Genomic DNA, 27,524 nt, shown 5'->3' on the forward strand with positions numbered 1-27,524 from the left:
AAGACCATACAGCCACATTACCCTAACTCTGTTAATACAGGTTCCTCAGTTATGAGGCTTGCATCTAATTGTTGTATAAAATGAATGAGTAAAGATGAAACTATTTGCGAAATGATGTAATGTGATGTTAACCTTTAAAATGAGAGAATTGGCCTCCATGTAAAGTTTAACTAAGTCAGTAGCCACGCCCAAATGAATAGACTTTGGTTGGAAATGTTAAACCTACCCCTTTTCCACTCTTGAATAATAGCCTCCGTGATGAAAAGAATCCTCAGGTCCAAATACCGTGAGGACTTGTCCTCACATTTAAAAAGGGCTAATTCTAATTTCAACCCTACAGGCCTGAAAACGTGAGAACTTGCTACACACGTGAAATGGTATGAACTCTGAACTATTGATCACTCAAGAAGAAGTGAGTCCTAGATTACAGCCTAACACACTGCAGCTGGAAAGGTAACAAATCTAGTAAGAACATTGTCTGACGCAGAAGACCGCTAGTGAGATAAACATCTCACTCCACGATGACCCGGCAGAATCTAAAAAGGACAATGGCGACCTCGACTGGGCAAACCAGAACCTTACATCACCAGCGCAATCGTAAATACTAATTACATTCCTTTATCTGAACGAGCGATTGTTAAAGTGCATATGCATTCATATTTATGCGAGAATAGCTTTCCATGTCCGAAAGAGACCCATGTTCCTTTGTCTTCCTCCACCCCCCCTTTTCCTCTCTGAATCTATCGTGTTATAACCAAACAGTTTTTGTTTGGTCCACTAGGGACGGTATGTACTGTATCATTTTATTATGTATTGTATATTCTGTAATTGTTTAATTAGTTAGTAAATAAGTAATTGAGCCAATTTGTGTATAGATGATTCATAAGTAAAGGCTGGGTTCGTGCAGATAACCAAGAATTTTACGACGTTCAGATGAGACCGATATTAGGTAAAGAATAATTCATGACTGATTACCTGCTATTGATATAAAAGATCTTCATATCTTCAGGAGTGGATTCGGGAGATAGACACTCAATATAAACTAATGCTTCCGTGGTGCTCCAGGTTATTAATGGTTTACAACTTTTTCCAATTGCTAACACACTAAAATGACATGCACAGCACAATTATTTAAACTGACACAGAGAGAGCAAAACCTCTTCTCAAGTCTCCAAAAGTCTAAACACATTTTCTGCTTTACACACATTTTGCAATTCAAAATGGCACTTTTTAAATGCACTGCACATGGTTCTCTGCATAAGACACAACAATCTGACATAAAGTCACATGTTTTCCATTTCAAAACACTGCCATTCAAAATGACACTACATGAGCTAATTTGCCAATACATGTGCCACCTGGCCAAACACCTCAATGGTTAATTGTTACCACTTCAATCAGGAAGTAAGCACTATGAAAAGACCACAGGTGAGCACCTTTTGTTTTACAACAACAATGGAAGTCGTTGCAGAGTGAGGAAGAGGAAGAGGGAGGGTGAGAATGAAAGGGGGAGGAAGAGTGAGAGGTAGGGGTAGAGCTGGTAGAGGAGTTCATGGCCAAAGAAGACAACAACTTTCAAATGAAATCAGAGCAACCTTAGTTGATCATGTCATCAACCATGGGCTGACAATGCGAGAGGCTGGACAGAGAGTGCAGCCCAACATGAGCTGTTTTACTGTCGCCTGTGTCATCCGGACATTTAGACTGGAGTACAGGTATGGAACCAACATTTCTTTCACACTATGTAGTACACCCCATGTCATAGTGTATCAGTTGGGTGACACCTGTTTACTTCATGAATGGCCGATGTCATACACTAACTGCACAAATGTCCTGTAGAATTTACTCTACTGTGGGGGAAATATCTTCAGGCTGCATTGTCCAAGCCCTATATTTTAGTTTTTTAGTTTTTCTAAAGGACTGAGAGACACAACCATGGTGGAGGAAGGGGCCAAATGTTCCCCGGGGTACAGGAAGCTGCCATTGTAAACTTGGTTTTGGAAAATAATGAAATCAGATTACGAGAAATTCAAAGCCACATCTTCCAAGACAACACCATATTCAACAACATTCAACGAGTCAGTCTGTCCACATTGGCTCGCATTCTCAAGCAAAACCAAATCAGAATGAAACAACTTTATAAGGTGCCGTTTGAGAGAAACTCTCAAAGAAACAAAGAGGTCAGACGCGCATATGTGGATGTAAGTACAATATTGACTGCAGTACACTACAGTGTACTGGATAACATCATATTGACTGCTTTTGTTCTTTGTTTTCAGGGAGTACTGGAAATGGATACTCATGCAATCCCACATGAGTTCATCTTTATAGATGAGGCTGTGTTCAACCTAGCAAAGACCAGAAAAAGGGGGAGAAACGTCATTGGCCACAGAGCCTTGATAGATGTTCCTGGCCAACGTGGTGGGAACATCACAATGTGCGCTGCCATCTCCAATACGCATGGTGTCCTCCACCGTCATGCCAACCTTGGACCATACAATACAGCCCATATTCTCACATTTCTGGACAGACTCCACAACATTCTCATACCACCAGAGCGTATGAATGATGCAGACCATCAAAGAACCCGGTACGTTGTAGTATGGGCCAACGTGAGCTTTCATCGTGCAGCCCCAGTCCAAAACTGGTTTGCTGACCACGCACCATTTCTCGTGCAATACCTCCCACCATACTCACCATTTCTGAATCCCATAGAAGAGTTATTTTCGTCATGGCGGTGGAAGGTATACGACCGGCAGCCCTTTGTGCGCATGCCTCTTGTGCAGGCCATGGAAGAGGCATGTGATGAGATTGATGTGGGTGCGACTCAGGGATGGATAAGGCACTCAAGGCGCTTCTTCCCTCGATGTCTGGCAAGGGAAGATATTGCCTGTGATGTGGACGAGGCGTTGTGGCCAGACCCAGCTGTGCGGCAAGATGCTGCCTAATAATTTTTCTTGACTCTTTTTTTTTTCGATATAGATTTTCTGCAAATTTTTTCTGCAATTTTCTTTTTCAGTTGACCGTTTTTTTGTGAGCATATTTTTGTTCAGTCCAATGTAAATATATCTGCTGTGCATATGTTTCACTGACTTGTTTGGTGAAAAATAAAAAATAAAATGTTTCAACAGCATGTGTGTGTATCTGCAAATATTTCTGTTAATCTGAAGAATTTTCTACAATTTGAACTATTTTAGTATTATGGCAAAGCATAGTAAAGATGAGAGTGCTTTTCATTATGCCCAACAGTGTGTAGTTGGTCAGACAAAAATCTGGTAATATGAATGAAGTGTGTGCCATTTCGTGCAAACGTTTGATTTTGATAATGCTATATGTAGTTTTGGTTGCAGTGCTTCATTTTGCAGGATATATGAGGTATTTTGCAGTTTTGGTGTGTGGTCTTGTGAATTGTGTTAAGTATTTTGATAAAACCAGCCTATTTTGCAAAATTGTGTTTTAGCAATTGGGAGAAACTGTAATTGTTGCATGGTTTAATTCAATCACGTAATCAATCAAACATTAGCTAATCGACTTGAAAATAGCATGAGATCTCATTTAACCATAGTAGAGACACGACAGCCTCATGGACCAGGATGGACATGGACTCACTCACCCAACGTATTGAACCAAAATGGCACCACACTGAGACAACTCTCACTATATTGCATTGGCTCAGAAGTACTGACCCATCAAATTGAGCCGTTTATATTTTCTCCCACCCCAATCACGTCTCGTCCTGTTGTGTGTCTGTGTACTCTGCTGTCAGCTCGAGGAAGAAAAGACAGATAGAGAAATACATCTAGAAAAATGTCCACCAGTCTGCTTGGCCTGGCAGCTAGATGGTCGGTTAGCGTAGCAAACAGCTCCACCTGTCAGAGTTAGCCTGACACTCACATTTCCATTTGAATCCCTCTTTCATTTCTGCTCTCTTTTTTTCTTCAACTCTCTGTTTCTTCGGAATCATGTCCTGCTCAGCTCCTCAGTGTCAAGACAGTCAAGAGTTGACGCATGGCCAGAGACACGTGTGTGTGTGTGTGTGTGTGTGTGTGTGTGTGTGTGTGTGTGTGTGTGTGTGTGTGTGTGTACCGCAGGAGGCTGCTGGGGGGAGGACGACTTAAAATTATGTCTTGAACAGAGCAAATATTATGGCATCAAACACATGGAAACCATATGTTTGATGTTTTTTATACCATTCCACTAATTCCGCTCCGTCCTCCCCAATTAAGGTGCCACCATCCTCCTGTGGTTGGTACGTGTGTGAGTGTCGGTACCTTCTGTCTGTCTGTCTGTCTGTCTGTCTGTCTGTCTGTCTGTCTGTCTGTCTGTCTGTCTGTCTGTCTGTCTGTCTGTCTGTCTGTCTGTCTGTCTGTCTGTCTGTCGGTGGAGAGATTATGCTGAGTCACGCCCCTCTAATAGGCCCGTGTGTTTGTGAAGGGGAGAGAAAGGTCACCTAGCATCCCTGTCTGATAAGTACTCAGTCTGACAAAAGTCAGTTGGCATTTTGAAAGAAGTTAGACCCACACTAACACCCTGGTCATTTCCATGTAAAAGGACCCATGAGCACCAACGTGAAGTTCATAAGAGCATGTCAAATTAGGTGTGAAATTAAAGCTAAGAGTCTATATATTTTTCCTAATTAAAGCATATACATTTTTCAATCATTTGGAATAAGCAAAGGCTTTGATTTCTTGTCAAACAGATGGAAAATAGTTCTTAGAAAACATCTACCAGAAAAAGTCTTAAAAGGTATTAGAAATACATCAAAACACACTAATGTTGAACTAATATCAACACTTATATTTAGTTTTGTAGACATTTTTCTGCCTACTGTAAGGTAAAGAAACATTGCCTTGTGCCTTGTAATTCCAAAAACCCATATATCTTTAAGATATTTTCAAATTTTTCTCCCTTATGAGGACGGAGGATAATGAAAGTTAGTTATCGGGTTTTTTACTGATATATATTTTGTTTATGAATTTCTAAGTGGTTAAACTCAAAATTGGTAACGGAATTTCCGAAAAATCTTTAACTGAATTTCTGCAATTGAATTGGCTAAAATGGGAAATCATAGTAGTCACAAACAACAGCTAGGTTCACAAGTTTGGACAGCACAGTACAGCACAGTACAGTAAAGAAAAGTAGAGTATAGTTCATTACTGTATACAGTAGAACGCACTAGAGTTGAGTAAACTATAATGTACTGTATTGTACTGTACTGTACTGAACTAAACTTTACTGTACTCGACTGTACTGTACTTTACACTACTCTACTCAACTTTGCTGTTATATGCTGTGCTGTACTGAACTCAACTGAGCTCTACTGTGCTGTACTTTGATGTCCAAACTTGTGCAACAAAGACGTCTATGATTGGTCCAGATTTGGTTCTGTCCGGACCAACCAAATTTGGTCTTGTGTAGAATATGTGTGTAGAATAATACCCAAATATGCAAAGGAGGATATTGCATGTTTATACCTTAGTGTACCTATTTAGGATACATCACCATGAAGATAATTACATTTCTTATCCATAATTATAATTTTCTGTGTAATACAGATCTGGGACCCATGATGAAATTCCGTTACCGGGTGTCAATCCACTTCACTTACTATAGTTCAATAACCAAAATAGATTATTTCAAAGTCTATGTGTCATGTCATAGCTGACCTCCCATTCTTTCTGCAGACATCGTTGAATCTTCATTCGGAGCAGATATTTAAGACTTTTTGTAAAACGTGGAGACAAAAAAATATTTTACCGAAATTCTGTTACCAAAGTTTGCATTTGCACAGTTCTTCCAGTAATGTGTTTTTGTAAAATGTTAATTGTAAATTGTTAAAAGTAGTCCTTGTATATAGAGTTGTATGGTTTGTTAAACTTTGAAATCAATGGTTTTTGTTTAGCATACATTTTAATAGAAAAATTGGAGTCTTAGCGCAATTCCGTTACTGTGTAATTGTCCAACTTTTCACACTATGTAGCCAAGCTGAAGGCCTATACTTCACTAGCCGGCTCATCCATCTATGATATTCACTGAAACCATGATGGAAAAACCAATGTGACAAGACAATATCTGAGCCAGCCCAGTACAGTTGGTGTATGGGCTATTTACTATGTGTTGTGAAGCCTATTTGTTTGTTTGCAGCTAAAACCAAATGTATCTATGCTGCTTCCCTGAGAGAAGAGAAGCCAATCTCCAGCAGTGCCATTCTAATGATCCGTGACCGAATTAAAGCTATCCCCATTGTTACCTTGCTTTATCCCCATCGTTGCCATGCTGTATCCCGTCCCCACAGAGCTCCATGGGCAAGTGTGTGTGAGCTGAGAGCAAATCAACTAAAGGCTCTTATTTATTCAAAGCCGCTGCTTTATATGAATGTCAGTGTTCTGTTGTAATCTTCCAAAGCCCTGGCTATCCTGAACAGAGAGCCTGTGGGTGTTTATGCCATGTGTTGCTCTTTTCCTGGTCCTGAGACGTGAGTGGGCTGGGCTGACTGACTGGCTGATTGGCTGACTGGCTGGCTGCTAGTTACAACTGGGTCTCCGTCCCCTCTGTCCGTCTGTATTAGATATGCGTGGTACAAGCTCAGGCCCAATGTAGCTGGTTAACTGAGTGTCACTCTGTTCAAGATTACATCCCCCGGAAGAACAGTAGGAATATGGACAGGTCTATCTGTAGGAAATAGGCTGTCAGAGCAGAGGTGTGTGTGTTTACTGAATACAATGAGCCTTTGCCTTGCATTAGCGTGATGGACGAAGCTGTCACCTCTGTCACCTAGGGAGTGACACGTCAACGCACACACGTCAACACACACACACACACACACACACACACACACACACACACACACACACACACACACACACACACACACACACACACACACACACACACACACACACACACACACACACACACACACACACACACACACACACACACATCATATCCTATGGATAATGTAACAGTTCATGTTGTTGAGTAAATAGCAAGTGTTGATGACACAAGCACACCCATACTGTCTGCACAGACAGGGAATTGAAACTGAAAACCACATGTGAGTGGCTGTCTGTTTGAATGTGTGTGGCTGTAATTGACTGTACGTGTGTGTGGCTATGTTGGACTGAACATATGTGTACAGTATGTGCTTTGTCTGTCTAAACATGTGTTGTGTTTTTGGCTATGCCGGATTAAGTGATATGACATGCTATTCTATAAAATCCTTTCTCTGTAATTAATATTACCTGATTAAGCTAATCATGTAATTGTAATTAACTAGAAAGTCGGGGCACCACGAAAGAATGTTTATAGAGCTGTTGTCTTCCGATTCATGTTTGAACGTCCAAACACTAATTATTGCCATCTGGATTATGAGAAACACATGCTGAATCAATAAAAAAGTGAAAAAACAACATTGGCATTGAGATGATCAGAGGTGTTATTACCTCAGATAAATAATAATGATTCTACAGTCAAGGTAAGACTGTAAGCCTAGTATAAGCACATCTCTGGCCTCCTCATGTGTATGGCTTACAGGGGCTGTGAGCTATGCTATTACCTACACAGGTGTGATCCTGTTAAAACAGGGGATTCATAAGGTCTTCATATTGTGGAGAGAATAAGGAGAGGATAATCAGAACACAATATAGACCTGTCAGACTTTATCCCACCACCCCCTCCTTTCCCATCCTCTCCTCTCCTCTCACCCATATCCTCCACTACTCTGTCTCTTCTCTGCTCTCTCTCCTCCCCTCATACTCCTCTCCTCTGCCTCCTCTCCCCCTACCCTTCTCCCCCTTCCTCTCCCCTCTCCTCCTCTCCTCCTCATATCTGGACCACCTAGGCACCCCAGGGGTGTTCGCTGAAGAAACCTTTATCTCCACTGGATAACATTTACATTTTATCCCAGACAGTCAGACAGCCCCCCCAATCCCCATCCATCCCTCCCTTCCCCTCCCCCCAAACATATACCCCTCCATTCCCCCTCCCCATCCTCCCTCCAAACCCCCTTCCATCGCTTGTTCTGCCCCTCCTACCCTTCTCTGCTCCACCTGCAACCTGCTAAAGGGCACACAGACCCCCTCCAAGGACCTGCTGCCAGGCCAACAGGGTTGCAGGTGCGCCTCCATCGATACCCAAGCTGGCGACAGGCCATCCCACTACTGGGTCTCTCCCCTCTTTTCACTCTTTCCCCTCTCTCTTTGTGTCTGTGTATTCAAGGGGTGTACTGGATGGATGCAGGGGGCAGAGAGGGCTGGGGTATTGGGGGGAATCTTACAGATGTGAGGAGAGCAGACAGCCCCAATTTTGTCTTTGGCAAAACAGACAATCAATAAAATGCTTTTATACAGTATCTCTCTCTCCACTGCTATCTGTCCTCCTAGGATGCTTTGTGTAAGATTGCCCTGCCTAGGGCATACTCCCTACACACACAGATTCACACAGACATACAAACGCACACGCACCCACACACTTATCCTCGACAGCCCTCGGCAAAACAAACCGAACCTCTTTGTCTCTTTGTCTTCACACCTGACTCCTGACTCTACCAACCTCCGTCTCGCTCTCTCTATCTTTCTCTCTCTTTCTTTATCCCTCTCTTTCTCTCTCCCATCATCTCATCTCAGTAATTGTCTGCATTAACTCGTTTCAGAGGATGAATGAATATGAATTCATCACATTAACACTCCACTTCAATTCTGCCGATGGGGGGAATTATGGAGGACAGATGAGCTGATTAAGGGATTAATGAGACCTCACACAGCTATAAAATATTGATGCAGTCAGGCTCTGAGTCCTGTTCAGAAATATATATATCAATCTATCTACCATCCCTATTAATCCCTAATCACTGGTTCCTTAAATAAGCAGCTAGAAGAAGAATTGAATAGCTATCTGACCCCGAGTTGAAGAGGCCCACAGACCTCATGCTGATTAGATCAAGACCCAAAGGTTACTGCTCAAGTACTCAAGTACACAGTAAACGCAGTCAATTGGTCAGTCAATAATGATTCAGATCGCATCATTCAGATAGGTACTGCATGTGTTAAGCAGTATTGGTGTCTCTGAGGGGTCTTTGGCCTGGTTTGCTAACTACCTCTCTCAAAGAGTGCAGTGTATAAAGTCAGAACATCTGCTGTCTCAGCCACTGCCTATCACCAAGGGAGTACCCCAAGGGTCGATCCTAGGCCCCACACTCTTCTCAATTTACATCAACAACATAGTTCAGGCAGTAGGAAGCTCTCTCATTCATTTATATGCAGATTATACAGTCTTATACTCAGATGGTCCCTCCCGGATTTTGTGTTAAACGCTCTACAACAAAGCTTTCTTAGTGTCCAACAAGCTTTCTCTGCCCTTAACCTTGTTCTGGGCACCTGCAAAACAAAGGTCTTGTGGTTTGGTAAGAAGAATGTCCTTCTCCCCACAGGTGTGATTACTACTCTGAGGGTTTAGAGCTTGAGGTAGTCACCTCATACAAGTACTTGGGAGTATTGCTTGACGGTACACTGTCCTTCTCTCAGCACATATCCAAGCTGCAGGCTAAGGTTAAATCTAGACATGGTTTCCTCTATCGCAATCGCTCCTCTTTCATCCCAGCTGCCAAACTATGCCTAACAGTTTTGTTCCGGAACTCCAATTTGAGCAGCAGCAGCTGAAAAATGAGCTCCTACAAATATTGAAATTTACATGGTTTTTAGAGTGAAGTACATCAGAAAAAAGCAAAAGAAAACTGCAAGACTGAATAGGAGAAAAGACAAGCAACAAACAAAGAAGATAGGCTTTTGAAAAATAACTATTTTTCATAAAATTGTAGTTATCTTAGCAAGCTGAATTGTTTACCAGTTGCTAAGCAGTTGCTAGGGAGTCTTTTGGAAGAAGCTAGCTAGCTAACGAAGAATAACAAAGAATATCTAGTTAACAGAAGAAAAGAAAGAGAAAATCAGGACAGAAGAAAAAGGATATCAAAGTGAAACAGTTCTCTAAAGACACAGGAGACAATAATACAAGAAACAACACTTCTGTAGCTTGTCAACTATGTGTCTGTCTATCCCTGTTCTCTCCTCTCTGCACAGGCCATACAAACGCTCCACACCGCGTGGCCGCTGCCACTCTAACCTGGTGGTCCCAGCGCGCACGACCCACGTGGAGTTCCAGGTCTCCGGCAGCCTCTGGAACTGCCGGTCTGCAGCCAACAAGGCTGAGTTCATCTCAGCCTATGCTACCCTCCAGTCCCTAGACTTCCTGGCGCTGACGGAAACATGGATTACCACAGATAACACTGCTACTCCTACTGCTCTCTCTTCGTCTGCCCACGTGTTCTCGCATACCCCGAGAGCATCTGGCCAGCGGGGTGGTGGCACTGGAATCCTCATCTCTCCCAAGTGGACATTCTCTCTTTCTCCCCTGACCCATCTGTCTATCTCCTCATTTGAATTCCATGCTGTCACAGTTACCAGCCCTTTCAAGCTTAACATCCTTATCATTTATCGCCCTCCAGGTTCCCTTGGAGAGTTCATCAATGAGCTTGACGCCTTGATAAGTTCCTTTCCTGAGGATGGCTCACCTCTCACAGTTCTGGGTGACTTTAACCTCCCCACGTCTACCTTTGACTCATTCCTCTCTGCCTCCTTCTTTCCACTCCTCTCCTCTTTTGACCTCACCCTCTCACCTTCCCCCCCTACTCACAAGGCAGGCAATACGCTTGACCTCATCTTTACTAGATGCTGTTCTTCCACTAATCTCATTGCAACTCCCCTCCAAATCTCCGACCACTACCTTGTATCCTTTTCCCTCTTGCTCTCATCCAACACTTCTCACTCTGCCCCTACTCGGATGGTATTGCGCCGTCCCAACCCTCGCTCTCTCTCTCCCGCTACTCTCTCCTCTTCCATCCTATCATCTCTTCCCTCTGCTCAAACCTTCTCCAACCTATCACCTGATTCTGCCTCCTCAACCCTCCTCTCCTCCCTTTCTGCATCCTTTGATTTTCTCTGTCCCCTATCCTCCAGGCTGGCTCGGTCCTCCCCTCCTGCTCCGTGGCTCGACGACTCAATACGAGCTCACAGAACAAGGCTCCGGGCAGCCGAGCGGAAATGGAGGAAAACTCGCCTCCCTGCGGACCTGGCATCCTTTCACTCACTCCTCTCTACATTCTCCTCTTCTGTCTCTGCTGCTAAAGCCACTTTCTACCACTCTAAATTCCAAGCATCTGCCTCTAACCCTAGGAAGCTCTTTGCTACCTTCTCCTCCCTCCTGAATCCTCCTCCCCTCCCCCCCTCCTCCCTCTCTGCGGATGACTTCGTCAACCATTTTGAAAAGAAGGTTGACGATATCCGATCCTCGTTTGCTAAGTCAAACGACACCGCTGGTCCTGCTCACACTGCCCTACCCTGTGCTTTGACCTCTTTCTCCCCTCTCTCTCCAGATGAAATCTCGCGTCTTGTGACGGCCGGCCGCCCAACAACCTGCCCACTTGACCCTATCCCCTCCTCTCTTCTCCAGACCATTTCCGGAGACCTTCTCCCCTTCCTCACCTCGCTCATCAACTCATCCTTGACCGCTGGCTACGTCCCTTCCGTCTTCAAGAGAGCGAGAGTTGCACCCCTTCTGAAAAAACCTACACTCGATCCCTCCGATGTCAACAACTACAGACCAGTATCCCTTCTTTCTTTTCTCTCCAAAACTCTTGAACGTGCCGTCCTTGGCCAGCTCTCCTGCTATCTCTCTCAGAATGACCTTCTTGATCCTAATCAGTCAGGTTTCAAGACTGGGCATTCAACTGAGACTGCTCTTCTCTGTGTCACGGAGGCTCTCCGCACTGCTAAAGCTAACAATCTCTCCTCTGCTCTCATCCTTCTAGACGTATCTGCTGCCTTTGATACTGTGAACCATCAGATCCTCCTCTCCACCCTCTCCGAGTTGGGCATCTCCGGCGCGGCCCACGCTTGGATTGCGTCCTACCTGACAGGTCGCTCCTACCAGGTGGCGTGGCGAGAATCTGTCTCCGCACCATGCGCTCTCACCACTGGTGTCCCCCAGGGCTCTGTTCTAGGCCCTCTCCTATTCTCGCTATACACCAAGTCACTTGGCTCTGTCATATCCTCACATGGTCTCTCCTATCATTGCTATGCAGACGACACACAATTAATCTTCTCCTTTCCCCCTTCTGATAACCAGGCGGCGAATCGCATCTCTGCATGTCTGTCAGACATATCAGTGTGGATGACGGATCACCAGCTCAAGCTGAACCTCGGCAAGACGGAGCTGCTCTTCCTCCCGGGGAAGGACTGCCCGTTCCATGATCTCGCCATCACGGTTGACAACTCCCTTGTGTCCTCCTCCCAGAGTGCTAAGAACCTTGGCGTGATCCTGGACAACACCCTGTCGTTCTCCACTAACATCAAGGCGGTGACCCGATCCTGTAGGTTCATGCTCTACAACATTCGCAGAGTACGACCTTGCCTCACACAGGAAGCGGCGCAGGTCCTAATCCAGGCACTTGTCATCTCCCGTCTGGATTACTGCAACTCGCTGTTGGCTGGGCTCCCTGCCTGTGCCATTAAACCCCTACAACTCATCCAGAACGCCGCAGCCCGTCTGGTGTTCAACCTTCCCAAGTTCTCTCACGTCACCCCGCTCCTCCGCTCTCTCCACTGGCTTCCAGTTGAAGCTGGCATCCGCTACAAGACCATGGTGATTGCCTACGGAGCTGTGAAGGGAACGGCACCTCCATACCTTCAGGCTCTGATCAGGCCCTACACCCAAACAAGGGCACTGCGTTCATCCACCACTGGCCTGCTGGCCCCCCTACCTCTGAGGAAGCACAGTTCCCGCTCAGCCCAGTCAAAACTGTTCGCTGCTCTGGCACCCCAATGGTGGAACAAGCTCCCTCACGACGCCAGGACAGCGGAGTCAATCACCACCTTCCGGAGACACCTGAAACCCCACCTCTTTAAGGAATACCTAGGATAGGTTAAAGTAATCCTTCTAACCCCCCCCACCCTAAAAGATTTAGATGCACTATTGTAAAGTGGTTGTTCCACTGGATATCATAAGGTGAATGCACCATTTTGTAAGTCGCTCTGGATAAGAGCGTCTGCTAAATGACTTAAATGTAAATGTAAATGTAAAACTAACCCTGATTCTTATGACCATCCTAACCATGCTAGATTATGGAGACATAAATTATAGATCAGCAGGTAAGAGTGCTCTCGAGTGGCTAGATGTTCTTTACCATTCGGCCATGTTTTGTGCTGCTACCATGTTGTGCTGTTGTCTGTGCCCAATAATGTTTGTACCATGTTTTGTGCTGCTACAATGTTGTGCTGCTGCCATGTTGTGTTGCTACCGTGTTGTTGTCATGTGTTGCTGCCATGATGTGTTGTTGTCTTTGGTCTCTCTTTATGTAGTGTTGTGGTGTCTCTCTTGTTGTGATGTGTGTTTTAGCCTATATTTTTTATTTTAATCACAGCCCCCGCAGGAGGCCTTTTGCCTTTTGGTAGGCCGTCATTGTAAATACGAATTTGTTCTTAACTGACTTGCCTAGTTAAATAAAGGTTAAATAAATAATTCTTATTAATTAATTAAAAAGTGCTCAAAGTGGGACTGTTTCCTATTGGTTCACAACTGAGAGGAGATGGAAATGTTGTGTATCAGTGACAGCATAGACATATTGTGCACGTACGTACACACGCACACAAACACACAGCTGACTCACCAGGAATATCCTCTCCAGCTGATCCTGGATATCCTTCATCCCAGGGAAAGCTGCCACTCCTTGGATCATCTCGATGAAGATGCAGCCCACACCCCTGGGGAGACACAGACAGCATCCCCATTAGAGACAGACAGACAGCATCCCCATTAGAGACAGACAGCATCCCCATTAGAGACAGACAGACAGCATCCCCATTAGAGACAGACAGACAGCATCCCCATTAGAAACAGACAGACAGCATCCCCATTAGAGACAGACAGACAGCATCCCCATTAGAGACAGACAGACAGACAGCATCCCCATTAGAGACAGACAGACAGACAGCATCCCCATTAGAGACAGACAGACAGCATCCCCATTAGAGACACACAGACAGCATCAACAGAGTTGGAGAGCTCCAGAGCCATCAGCAGTAAACATTTGAACCCCTCTATGAAGAATACTGGCCTCCACAACTACAATGCATAATTATGTAATCTATAGTGTACTCAAATGGCTTTGTAGAAGAGCACAGTATATTTTGAAAGGCAAATGGTTCACTCTTGGGGAATATCTTAATTTCCATCTAAATCTATGGTTGATGTCTTGATTTCCTAGAGGATTTAGCTCCAGTAAAGTGTTTGTTCAGAAAACTAACTCTTCTCTCTCCACTGGCCATCCCATTATCCAACGATCTGAGGTGGTGATGGTTGGATAATGGGATGCCCAGTGGAGAGAGAAGGAGAGAGGGATGGAGAAAGAGAGAGGTGGCCAGTTCTGGAGGGTGGTGTGTGTGTGTGTTTAAACAGGTGTCAGAGCCCATTTGTCAGAGAGCTATTGTTTCCTGACAGATTCACTTTCTGGCCCAGTGCACACTGCTCCCTCTCTCTTCCCCCCCCATCTCTACATGACCCGGCTGAGCGGTCCTGAGGTCGAGCAGTCCTGAGCAGCCACACAGCTAATGTAGAAAAAGAAAGTGGGATAAATAGAAAGAGAGAGGGAGAAAGAAAGAAAGAGAGACAACCACCAGCATCACTTTCATTGACTTAAACACAGATTTTTGAAAACGTAATCTATACGTATAGACCAGGAAGAACCCTATACATTTCGAGAAGTCCAATGGATTGAAGTAGATGCTGGGTTGAACAATACATTTTCATCAGCAAACTGTTCAGATTTTTCTTAGATCTTTATATAGAGACTGGTGTTTAATCAGATACAGAGGTTTGGCTTGGCAGGGATCAAACCTGCTACTAACAGTGTGAAAACAACAGGGTTTCAACCACATCCTCCACTCTTCTTGTCACACCTCTGTCTGTCTGTCTGTCTGTCCACAGTGGTCTGTCAGCTTGTCTGACAGGTGCCTGGTGAAACGGCAGGCTCACTGGGGCGATAACAGCCATAAAAATAGACTAGAGGAAGAATCCCTGTTCTGTTCCACCCTATTCTTCCCTTCCCTCCTGTCTTCCAAATCCAGATCTGATCCTTTAACCTGTCAGTGGTTTGACGGATATGGGACAGACTGTTAACCAAACCAGTGACCCAGCACTGAGTGCACTGCTGTCGATGTGAGCGCTGCTTGTTCATGGAACACTGCTTTCTAAGTGACGGTATAGGTCTTTCTATGTTGAGTGGCTCCAGTCTCGGTGGAGTGGAAAAGTGCCCTGAGGATTTGCCCACCTGCTCTACTGCCCACCTAACCCGCTGCCTCTCCCTCTCCCCCGCTATGCTTTAATTACCCGTGCTGGGATGCAGCTGGGGTCCTTGGAAAGGGGCGTCCTCGAGGACTGCTTGTCCAGATCGATGTGGTCACAGATCATTTCACAGCCTGGACGGCAGCTCTGGAAGACCCCTGTCCATATCCTGACTAAAGCTGTCTGTCTGTCGCCATAGGAAGGCCTCTGTCTGCCCATGTCCTCAGTAAATGTTCCTTTCTGTCCATACTGAGCCTCAGTCTCAGCCAGGCCAGGTCTCCCAGCTTCTCCTCAACCCCAGATAGAGACATGGCCAGGTCTCTCCCTCACCTCCTTATGGAACACATTCACACAGCTGTCTGTGGCTCTCTGTGGGGTTCATACCTCATCTGATCTAGAGGAGGCAGTATTCTCCCTGTTGTGGAGAGGGATGTGGAAAGAGGTAGGGGGTCAGGGGTTAAAGGTCAGTGGTACTACCCACCACATGTCCAGGCAGGTGGAGTAGTCTGTGGATCCCAGGAGGACATCAGGGGGGCGGTACCACAGGGTCACCACCTCATTGGAGTAGGTGTGACTGGGGACTGACTTAGCCCGTGCCAGACCTGCCAGAGAGAACACACACACACTGTAAGGAACAAATAGTGGGAACAGAAACACACTGTATGTTAACTTTATCATTGAATGCCCTCCACTGAGGCTCCATAAGATGAGAGAAAAGCTGACTGGTGCAAAGCAGAGCAGGTCTTGCCTGAGGTGCTCTTTGACATGGAGCCTGGGTACCAACAGGACCAGGGCTATCAGAATACCAATCAGACATACTCAAAGCTACAACAGACCATCTCCATACACTACATCTAACATCAAGGACACCGCTCCCTAAGCTGACGGTACAGTATTTTTGTGTGTGTGTGTGTGTGTGTGTGTGTGTGTGTGTGTGTGTGTGTGTGTGTGTGTGTGTGTGTGTGTGTGTGTGTGTGTGCATTTGCTGGCACTGCAGAGCCAGCTAGTTTTAATGAGTCTGGTGGCATTTAGCTAGCTGTCCTCCCAGGTGGTGAGACTGGTTCATTAAAGCATTTAGCTTAAACAGCCAAGACTTCCTGCCCCTGGTGCCAGCCCCCTGTGTGTGTGTGTGGGCAGGGTGATGCAGGGCAGGGGGTAGTTAACATGTCCCTATGCCAGAACAGACCCAGGCTTCCAGGAGAGAGGGAGGTTGAGCCAGGCTTCCTCACAGTCTAACACTGTAATTTACAGACTAATCTGACCTGTAAACAATAGGCTGTGTCACAGAGAGGAGAGACCAATATCCCAGACACACTGAGAGCCTATCATTTACACCGTGGGTGCTGTGAGGTGTGTGTGTGTGTGTGTGTGTGTGTGTGTGTGTGTGTGTGTAGGGGGGACTGGGAGGTTGACGCAGGGCAGGAGCAGGGAGAAGAGATCTAATCATCATAAAAAGGCCAGAATAATAGACTGATGGGGTAGTTACAGTACATTGGTTGTCTGGCTGTAGGTTCATCTGAATGATAGAGAGATGGAGAGAGAAAGGCAGGGAGGAAGGTAGAGGAGGAGAGGGATGGAGGGAGAAAGAGAGGGAGGGAAGGTAGAGGGAGGAGAGGGATGGAGGGAGAAAGGGAGGGAGGGAGGGAAGGTAGATGGAGGAGAGGGATGGAGGGAGAAAGGCAGGGAGGAAGGTAGAGGGAGGAGAGGGATGGAGGGAGAAAGAGAGGGAGGGAAGGTAGAGGGAGGAGAGGGATGAGGGAGAAAGGCAGGGAGGAAGGTAGAGTGAGGAGAGGGATGGAGGGAGAAAGAGAGGGAGGGAAGGTAGAGTGAGGAGAGGGATGGAGGGAGAAAGAGAGGGAGGGAAGGTAGAGGGAGGAGAGGGATGGAGGGAGAAAGAGAGGGAGGGACGGTAGATGGAGGAGAGGGAGGGAGGGAGAAAGAGAGGGAGGGAAGGTAGAGGGAGGAAAGGGATGGAGGGAGAAAGAGAGGGAGGGAAGGTAGAGGGAGGAGAGGGATGGAGGGAGAAAGGGAGGGAGGGAAGGTAGATGGAGGAGAGGGATGGACGGAGAAAGACAGGGAGGGAATGTAGAGGGAGGAGAGGGATGGAGGGAGAAAGTCAGGGAGAGAAGGTAGAGGGAGGAGAGGGATGGAGGGAGAAAGGCAGGGAGAGAAGGTAGAGGGAGGAGAGGGATGGAGGGAGAAAGGCAGGGAGGGAAGGTAGAGGGAGGAGAGGGATGGAGGGAGAAAGACAGAGAGGGAAGGTAGAGGGAGGAAAGGGATGGAGGGAGAAAGGGAGGAAGGGAGGGAAGGTAGATGGAGGGAGAAAGAGAGAGAGGGAAGGTAGAGGGAGGAGAGGGATGGAGGGAGAAAGAGAGGGAGTGATAGGAAATAGTGGGGGTGTGTACTGCATTTGCACTACAGGACCTAGATGATTGAATTCCCTCTCCTCTCGTCCTCCAGTGTAGTCACCACGGTAACAGCACAAAACAGGTGGATGGATACATTGCTCTTTCTATAAAATGGTGACTGCCCGGTGGCCCTGACATTCTACATCAGAGAACACCTGATAGACCTACTGCAGCGAGAGGTTCCATTTCAAAAGGCCTGACCCCCAGGCTTCACACACATGCACCAACGCACACAACAACCTTCATACCTTCAAACACTGACGCCCCTGGCATTGAGACGACAGTTTCACACTATACGACCGGTGTGGCTCCTGGCTGGCCTTCCATTCCAGGTCGCACACACACACACACACACACACACACACACACACACACACACACACACACACACACACACACACACACACACACACACACACACACACACACACACACACACACACACACACACACACACACACACACACACACACACACACACAGGTAGCCCTGGGTGTAAAGTTCAGTAGTGAATTATACATCCCACTGTGTCCCCATGGCAACACCAGGGGTCAGAGAACAGAGGGCAGGAGAGGAGGAGGAAGAGAAGAGGGGGATGAAGAAGAATACAGCCAGAGAGGAGACTGAAATCGACTCCATATCCCCCCTGGGACAAACAACCCAAGCCTTCTTTTGAAGTTCACTCTGAAGTCAAATGACTTTCAGGTATCTCTGTGTAGCCTCCTCCTCATCTTCCTCCTCTTCCTCCTCGGCTGCTGTGTCTAAAGCTATGATAAATCCACGGGGAGAAAGAAACAAGATATACCAAACAAATGATGATAAAAAAAAAAAAAAAGCATTTACCATTACAAAAAACACTGAAAAACAATCTTGCAGATGCGGCAAATACACAACTTGTTTCTGTCATGAAATGTGTAGCCAGAATACAAAACCGGGTAAATTAAATAATGTGTCACTCCTCTCCTGCATCATCCCAGTCTAATATATGATGATGAATGTCTGATTGTGTGATATGTAATAATACCCCCTGCTCACATCTCAAATATATATATATATAACAAAACTACGTATAAAATGGCTTTAAAATATGCTATAATGCTTTGGAAGTAATTTAGCATACTTGCACAGGTTTCTGGTGGCAATAACGGATTGTGTGCGCTTGGCAGATCACTTATGTCTGGTCTGATAGAATCTGGGAAATGTGGGACGTGTGTGTGTGTGCTGGTGTGTGTGTCAACATGGCATGGCATGCATACTGCTATTGCTTCTCCATGATCTGGGATGAGGACATTAACATTTTGATTCCACTTTACTTATCACACACACACACACACACACACACACACACACACACACACACACACACACACACACACACACAAGCAAAACTAGTATTTAGGATCAGAAAATGTTTGTATTTCCTCTGCTAAGAAAATCCCCTGAGAGACAGTTGGCTCACATGCTGAATTAATTCATCCTTCCACACATGGGCTTTCCAACTTCCTGTGATTCTCCCCACTTCTCCTCTCATATACAGTAGTAATACCTAAAGGTATGTGGTGGATCACCTGCCACCTGCCTCTCTGTCTGTCCATCACAGCCTGTCTCTCTGTCTGTCCATCACAGCCTGTCCATCTGTCTGTCCATCACAGCCTGTCCATCTGTCTGTCCATCACAGCCTGTCTCTCTGTCTGTCCATCACAGCCTGTCCATCTGTCTGTCCATTACAGCCTGTCTCTCTGTCTGTCCATCACAGCCTGTCTCTCTGTCTGTCCATCACAGCCTGTCCATCTGTCTGTCCATCACAGCCTGTCTCTCTGTCTGTCCATCACAGCCTGTCTCTCTGTCTGTCCATCACAGCCTGTCCATCTGTCTGTCCATCACAGCCTGTCTCTCTGTCTGTCCATCACAGCCTGTCTCTCTGTCTGTCCATCACAGCCTGTCTCTCTGTCTGTCCATCACAGCCTGTCTCTCTGTCTGTCCATCACAGCCTGTCTCTCTGTCTGTCCATCACAGCCTGTCTCTCTGTCTGTCCATCACAGCCTGTCTCTCTGTCTGTCCATCACAGCCTGTCTCTCTGTCTGTCCATCACAGCCTGTCTCTCTGTCTGTCTATCACAGCCTGTCTCTCTGTCTGTCTATCACAGCCAGTCTCTCTGTCTGTCTATCAAAGCCTGTCTCTCTGTCTATCAAAGCCTGCCTCTCTGTCTATCAAAGCCTGCCTCTCTGTCTATCAAAGCCTGCCTCTCTGTCTATCAAAGCCTGCCTCTCTGTCTGTCCATCACAGCCCATTTCACCACTCTAAGTGATCCCTAATGAGATAGGCAGCAAACAGCACACATCCCAGTCAGGTCATTCCCTGCATACAGTTGAAGTCGAAAGTTTACATACACTTAGGTTGGAGTCATTAACACTTGTTTTTCAACCACTCCACACATTTCTTGTTATGGTTAGGACATCTACTTTGTGCATGACACAAGTAATTTTTCCAACAATTGTTTACAGACAGATTATTTCACTTATCATTCACTGTATCACAATTCCAGTGGGTCAGAAGTTTACATACACTAAGTTGACTGTGCCTTTAAACAGCTTGGAAAATTCCAGAAAATGATGTCATAGCTTTACAAGCTTCTGATAGGCTAATTGACATCATTTGACTCAATTGTAAGTTTACCTGTGGATGTATTTCAAGGCCTACCTTCAAACTCAGTGCCTCTTTGCTTGATATCATGTGAAAATCAAAAGAAATCAGCCAAGACCTCAGAAAAATAATTGTAGAGCTCCACAAGTCTGGTTCATCCTTGGTAGCAATTTCCAAATGCCTGAAGGTACCACGTTCAACTGTACAAACAACAGTACACAAGTATAAACAGCCGCAGCATCATACCGCTCAGGAAGGAGACACGTTCTGTCTCCTAGAGATGAACGTACTTTGGTGGGAAAGTGCAAATCAATCCAGGAACAGCAGCAAAGGACCTTGTGAAGATGCTGGAGGAAACAGGTGCAAAAGTATCTGTATCCACAGTAAAACAAGTCCTATATTAACATCACCTGAAAGGCCGCTCAGCAAGGAAGAAGCCACTGCTCCAAAACCGCCATAAGAAAAGCCAGACTACGGTTTGCAAGTGCACATGGGGAGAAAGATCGAACTTTTTGGAGACGTCCTCTGGTCTGATGAAACAAAAATAGAACTGTTTGTCCATAATGACCATCATTATGTTTGGAGGAAAAAGGAGGAGGCTTGCAAGCCGAAAAACACCATCCCAACCATGAAGCACAGGGGTGGCAGCATCATGTTGTGGGGGTGCTTTGCTGCAGAAGGGACTGGTGCACTTCACAAAATAGATGGCATTATGAGGAGGGGAATTATGTGGATATATTGAAGTAACATCTCAAGACATCAGTCAGGAAATTAAAGCTTGGTCGCAAATGGGTCTTCCAAATGGACAATGACCCCAAGCATACCTCCAAAGTTGTGGCAAAATGGCTTAAGGACAACAAAGTCAAGGTATTGGAGTGGCCATCACAAAGCCCTGACCTCAATCCTATCGATTTGTGGGCAGAACTGAAAAAGCGTGTACGAGTAAGGAGGCCTACAAACCTGACTCAGTTACACCAGCTCTGTCAGGAGGAATGGGCCAAATTCACCTAACTTATTGTGGGAAGCTTGTGGAAGGCTACCTGAAATGTTTGACCCAAGTTAAACAATTTGAAGGCAATGCTAACAAATACTAATTGAGTGTACCGTAATTTCCGGACTATTAAGCGCACCTGAATATAAGCCGCACCCACTGAATTTTAATTTTATTTTGAACATAAATAAGCCGCACATGTCTATAAGCCGCAGGTGCCTACCGGTACATTGAAACAAATGAACTTTACACAGGCTGTAACGAAACACAGCTTGTAACAAAAATAAATAGGCTTTAACGAAACACGGCTTGTAACAAAAATAAATAGCCTTTAACGAAACACGGCTTGTAACAAAAAATAAAACATTTGCAGTAAGCTTTAGTTGTCTTTTTGCACTGAGTCAATTCCTCACGCTGCTGTTTCCAACGTCTTATCATCGACTCATTAAGACCAAGCTCCCGTGCAGCAGCTCTATTTCCTTTTCCAACAGCCAGATCAATCGCCTTCAACTTGAAAGCTGCATCATATGCATTTCTCCGTGTCTTTGCCATGATGAGGGTGACAAAATGACTACCGTAATCAGAATGATGGGAAGTTTGAGAGCACTCGATTTAATCTAAACAGTAAACAAAAAAGTTGTTTGACCTTAACCCGTTCGGCAATTTCATTGGTCTAATGAAAGCTTCATGCCGGCAAAAAACTGAGCACGTCACAGAATGTGTTTTTTTGGAGAAATTCTTTTTCAAGTGGTAAAAATCCATATATTAGCCGCGTCATTGTTTAAGCCGTGAGGTTCAAAGCCTGGGAAAAAAGTTGCGGCTTATAGTCCGGAATTTACAGTATGTAAACTTCTGACCCACTGGGAATGTGATGAAAGAAATAAAAGCTGAAATAAATCATTCTCTCTACTATTATTCTGACATTTCACATTCTTAAAATAAAGTGGTGATCCTAACTGACCTAAGACAGGGAATTCGTACTAGGATTAAATGTTAGGAATTGTGAAAAACTGAGTTAAAATGTATTTGGCTAAGGTGTATGTAAACTTCCAACTTCAACTATACATGCACAGACAGACACACAGACACACATGCACACACACACACACACACTCCCTGTAGGGCCTGTGTGCCTGGGTATAGCGAACAGCACACAGCGGAAGTCCTGGCGCTCCATGCGGATTCCTCTGACATTCCAACCAGATTCCTGCATCTCCACAGATCATTATCCTCACCAGCTGTCTTCAAACTATATCACTACAACACACACTCCCAACGCTCCGAGTGACTCGAATCGAATCACTAGGAAAGGAATAAAACATTGCCCTCCAGCGCGCACACACACACACACACACACACACACACACACACACACACACACACACACACACATACTACCTGACAAGGGAGGGAGGGAGAATATACAGTGTCTTCAAAGCTAACATTTTTGTGGATACAGTATAAAACAAGTGACGTCATCACTGCAATGTACTGTATCTATTGGTTGATTATTAAACCAATGGCTGGATAGGTATTTGGATATGTATTTGCAAGATTATTGTAATTTGCAGCATTGTTTTCATGGGACATTTGCTTGTTCTGTTTCACTACAAGCTCAGCACGGAACATGTTGAAAGTCGTATAATACCTCCCACAGTAGCCTGCGTCTGTTTCAAGGTGAGGCCTCCATATGGCCAGACATAATAAATTGTGATTGTGGAGGAAATAGTCTTTGTGAGGCTCCTACACACAGCAGGGCAGAGAACAAAGACAATCAGAGAAAGAGACTGGAGAGCTCGACTTTCCGTTTCTGCTGCCATACAATGGATACAATTAGCAGAGATGGAGTTGGCCGCGGGCCCATTGACTGGAGCAGGATTAGAGAGGAGAGACACCGCTCTGAGGAGAGAGAAGGGAGAGGACTCTCATAGTACACACACTGAGATATCCACAGCTGAATGACTGGGAATGATCCACGCCACACGAGAGACACCCCGTTGAGAGATTGTAGACACACACACACAGACACACACACACACAGTTATGTACGGGAGCACACGCATACAGATGAACACACACACACACACATTTGCAATTCAGTCTCACACAAAGAAACAATCTCTTCTTCGATGATAGTCAAGCATGAAAACGCAAATGTCTATTGCATGCTATAAACCAATACACACACTAAACAGTAACACACACTTGTGACAGTTCAAGCCGTGCAGGTGTGTGTGTCTGTGACCCTTGTGAGAATTAAGTGTCCTAGTTACCCCACTGAGGGTGTGTGTGTGTGTGTGTGTGTGTGTGTGTGTGTGTGTGTGTGTGTGTGTGTGTGTGTGTGTGTGCGTGCGTGCGTGCGTGCGTGCGTGCGTGCGTGCGTGCGTGTGTGTGTGTGTGCGTGTGTTGAGAGGCAAAAATATAGCCATATGCTCCAAGACTCCATTGCCATTATGACGACGGCAGCTGTCATAGACCAGATTCTGTCTCTCCCATTCGCTGTGTGTGTGTGTGTTGCGCGTGTGTGTGTGTGTGTGTGTGTGTGTGTGTGCGTGCGTGCGTGCGTGCGTGCGTGCGTGCGTGCGTGTGTGTGTGTGCGTGTGTTGAGAGGCAAAAATATAGCCATATGCTCCAAGACTCCATTGCCATTATGACGACGGCAGCTGTCATAGACCAGATTCTGTCTCTCCCATTCGCTGTGTGTGTGTGTGCGTGTGTGTGTGTGTGCGTGCGTGCGTGCGCGTGCGTGTGTGCGTGCGTGCGTGTGTGTGTGTGTGTGTATGTGAGATAGGTGATTACCGTCACCTTGGCACCATCGTAAAAACACACACACACAAACACACACTACTTCAGTTTGTTCTATGCTTCAGTCTAACCATCTAAGCTTTTCATAACCCTCACTTGTTCGCCTGCTACTCATTAGGACAGAGAAACACACAAAGAGCTGAGGATGATTCTGGATCAGGTCCAGAAACAAATCAACCAGCAGGGACACAGAACCCATGCCCATGCCCTCTCTCCCCTCTCCTTGATGATCTCCAAGCCCCTCATTCCTCCCCCTTATCCTCATTTCCCACACCTTCTCTCCTCTCCCTTCTATCCCCCTTCCTATTCCCCAGTACCCTCTTCCTCTCCTTTCAGAACACATATGTCACTGAGATCCCCTTGGTTAGGGCTGACCGTGTCTATGTGTGTGTGAATCCACAGCAGTATTTCCATGGGATTTCCATTCTTTCTCATTAAGCATGTTGTCCATTATTTTCTCATTGCCTTCCAGTAATATGTCTACTCTATAATGAGGAGGGTTTTACATTATTGATGAAGGTGTCTCCCCTGCCTGGGTGGCTAGAGGGATGGATGGAGGGGTGAATGGAGGGATGATTTCCTGTGAGGCAGTCTTTGTCTGGTCTGTGGTGCCAGTCTGAGTCGATCCCCTCTGCAAACCAGTCAAACCGTGTGGGTAGTATTTACAGAGCTGGGCACCATGAAAGGAGACTGGCCATATGGTGCTACCGCTTCAGGAGAGGTCTAACACACACACACACACACACACACACACACACACACACACACACACACACACACACACACACACACACACACACACACACACACACACACACACACGAGAGACAAAGAGCGAGAGAGCAAGCAAAACAGCGAGAGAGAGAGAAAGAAAGAGAAGAGAGAGAGAGAGAGAGAGAGAGAGAGAGAGAGAGAGAGAGAGAGAGCGAGAAGAGAAAGAGCGAGAGAGAGACAGAGACAGAGAGAAGCACAGAAATACAAAAGAGTGCTAGTCAGACAAAGCAAAGCCACCTACCGAAGTCGGCCAGTTTGAGTTCTCCAGTGTCAGAGATGAGCAGGTTCTGAGGCTTGAGGTCGCGGTGCAGGATATACCTCTGGTGGATGTAGGACAGACCTCTCAGCAACTGGTACAGGAACAACTGATAGACAGAGAGGAAATCCACCGTTAATCATTCATCATTAGGCGAAAAATCTATGAATGATTCAATCATTCAATTCATGAATCATAAGTTCATTAGATTCATGAGAAATTAAATTAGAGTAGGCTAATCATTAATCATTCAAACAATGTATATCATGTGTCTCCAATGGATTTCCAAGTCATCCACTATGTTGTCTCAATAGCAATATTTCCTTGTAATGTTTTTATTTTACATCCTGCTATTTGTCCATCTAGTATCTCCATCTCTCTTCTTCTCCATCTCTCTGGCTGATTCATAGCATTGTTTGGACTCATACGTAAGAGGGAAAGGCTTTCCAGCCCATAGACGAGTCATAACAGCTATGCATCAGTAGGAGGTGTTAATGTCTTCATTCAGCCTCAACACAACACCAGCCCTGGTATATTAACTTCCACAACTCATTTACACCACACCATTAACTCTGTAACGCTTGCACGCACACACTCGCTCACACACCCTCACTCCACTCCCCAACGTCAATACTAGCCAATCAACCCAGAACTCCCATCCCATCTTTTCCTCAGCTTGGACTATTGACCAGTTATCAAATAGATGCCCTCACAATGACCATCTGATCTCACACATCAATAACAAATAGTGACTGGTTCATTCGAAGGCTTGAGAGGAGATCAATAAATAAACAATATAAAGAAAAGAAAAGGAAAAAACGTGTGTTCTATTTATGAATATGTCATAAATATATCATATTCTGACTTCAACCACCCACAAAGTGGTTTTCAGTTACATTCAAATGCTAGCAATGGAAAATAGGTGAGAAAATAAGAATCAACACAAAATAAACTGAATAAATGTCCTCATATTTACTATTTTTTCTCTGACACATCACCTGAAAACAACATCAATGTCTATGGCTCTTTCAGATCCTGTGGTTTTTGTTCACTTTGCATCAATCAACCAATAATGAATTCTGAATCTGTGCAATTGCTGATCCTCCATTCCAACATTCCAATCTTTCATTGCAATTTCTCACTTCCCAGCAGCACTAGCAGGGTCTCGGCCAATTAGGCAGAGCGAAAACCGCAGAGTCCAATCAGGGATCAGCCCTGTCTGGCATCTGGAGTCACCAGGTCAACAGTTTAGCATTCCTCAACTCGGCAGGCGGGCGATACGCGAAACAACGCACAACGCCGTAAATTAGCATGAGAAATGTGTGTTTACTCATGTATATCAAAACACACTCGTCAAAAGCCCTTGCCTCATTAAGTGGGCTAGGCAATCAAAAGGTTACTCATTTATTCACTCCCCTCTCTCTGCAAACGAAACATCAAAACGCTGCTTAAAAATAACTCTTATTGTCGACGACAGGAAAACTGAGAATTCTGTCAAATTAGCATATTATATGGTAGAAAGTAATGTACAAGGGCAAAGATAGGCTTGGCAACAATAACAGCTTACTGACAAACAGTTTTTGATTAAATGTCCGCAATTTCACGTCAACTTCAAATTAAGTTTGGTTGGAGTTTAGCTGAGAGCTGGGAGCTGCTTTTGCATGCTTTTCAAATTCATAACGTATGTCTTTACATGTATGTAAAAGGTCGAAATCCCACAAAAAAAAGACCTGCTCTCTGAAACTCTATTCCATGTGTAGCCCTAGACTGTAATCACACTCACTAGCTCAACATGGTCACTATACTAGCAGGACATTTGGCCACATGACAGACATGACATCTGCTAGATGACTGGTCTCCCCATCTGGCTTAAAATGCTAAAGGCATCACTAGAGTTATTGAGAGAGAGAGAGAGAGAGAGAGAGAGAGAGAGAGAGAGAGAGAGAGAGAGAGAGAGAGAGAGAGAGAGTAAAGAAGGGAAAGATACATAGAGAGAGAGAGAGAGAGAGAGAGAGAGAGTGTAAAGAAGGGAAAGAGAGAGAGAGAGAGAGAGAGAGAGAGTGTAAAGAAGGGAAAGATACATAGAGAGAGAGAGAGTGTAAAGAAGGGAAAGATACATAGAGAGAGAGAGAGTGTAAAGAAGGGAAAGATACATAGAGAGAGAGAGTGTAAAGAAGGGAAAGATACATAGAGAGAGAGAGAGTGTAAAGAAGGGAAAGATACATAGAGAGAGAGAGAGTGTAAAGAAGGGAAA

At 45.3% G+C, this 27,524-nt stretch overlaps 1 protein-coding gene across 2 annotated transcripts in view; it reads right to left on the bottom strand.

Annotated features, from left to right (window-relative positions):
- The window catches only part of LOC106605507 (cyclin-dependent kinase 14), a 200,463-nt gene that overhangs the window by 94,711 nt on the left and 78,228 nt on the right, over positions 1–27,524 (bottom strand). For both annotated transcript variants that reach the window (XM_045718621.1, XM_045718622.1), the window contains 3 exons: positions 25,256–25,379; positions 15,875–15,995; positions 13,721–13,814 (listed from right to left, as the gene is read on the bottom strand). In XM_045718621.1, the coding sequence (XP_045574577.1) occupies positions 13,721–13,814; positions 15,875–15,995; positions 25,256–25,379 (339 nt within the window). The remainder of the gene's footprint in view (positions 1–13,720; positions 13,815–15,874; positions 15,996–25,255; positions 25,380–27,524) is intronic.

Source organism: Salmo salar, chromosome ssa05 (genome assembly GCF_905237065.1).
Source record: "Salmo salar chromosome ssa05, Ssal_v3.1, whole genome shotgun sequence".
Taxonomy (NCBI): Eukaryota; Metazoa; Chordata; class Actinopteri; order Salmoniformes; family Salmonidae; genus Salmo; species Salmo salar.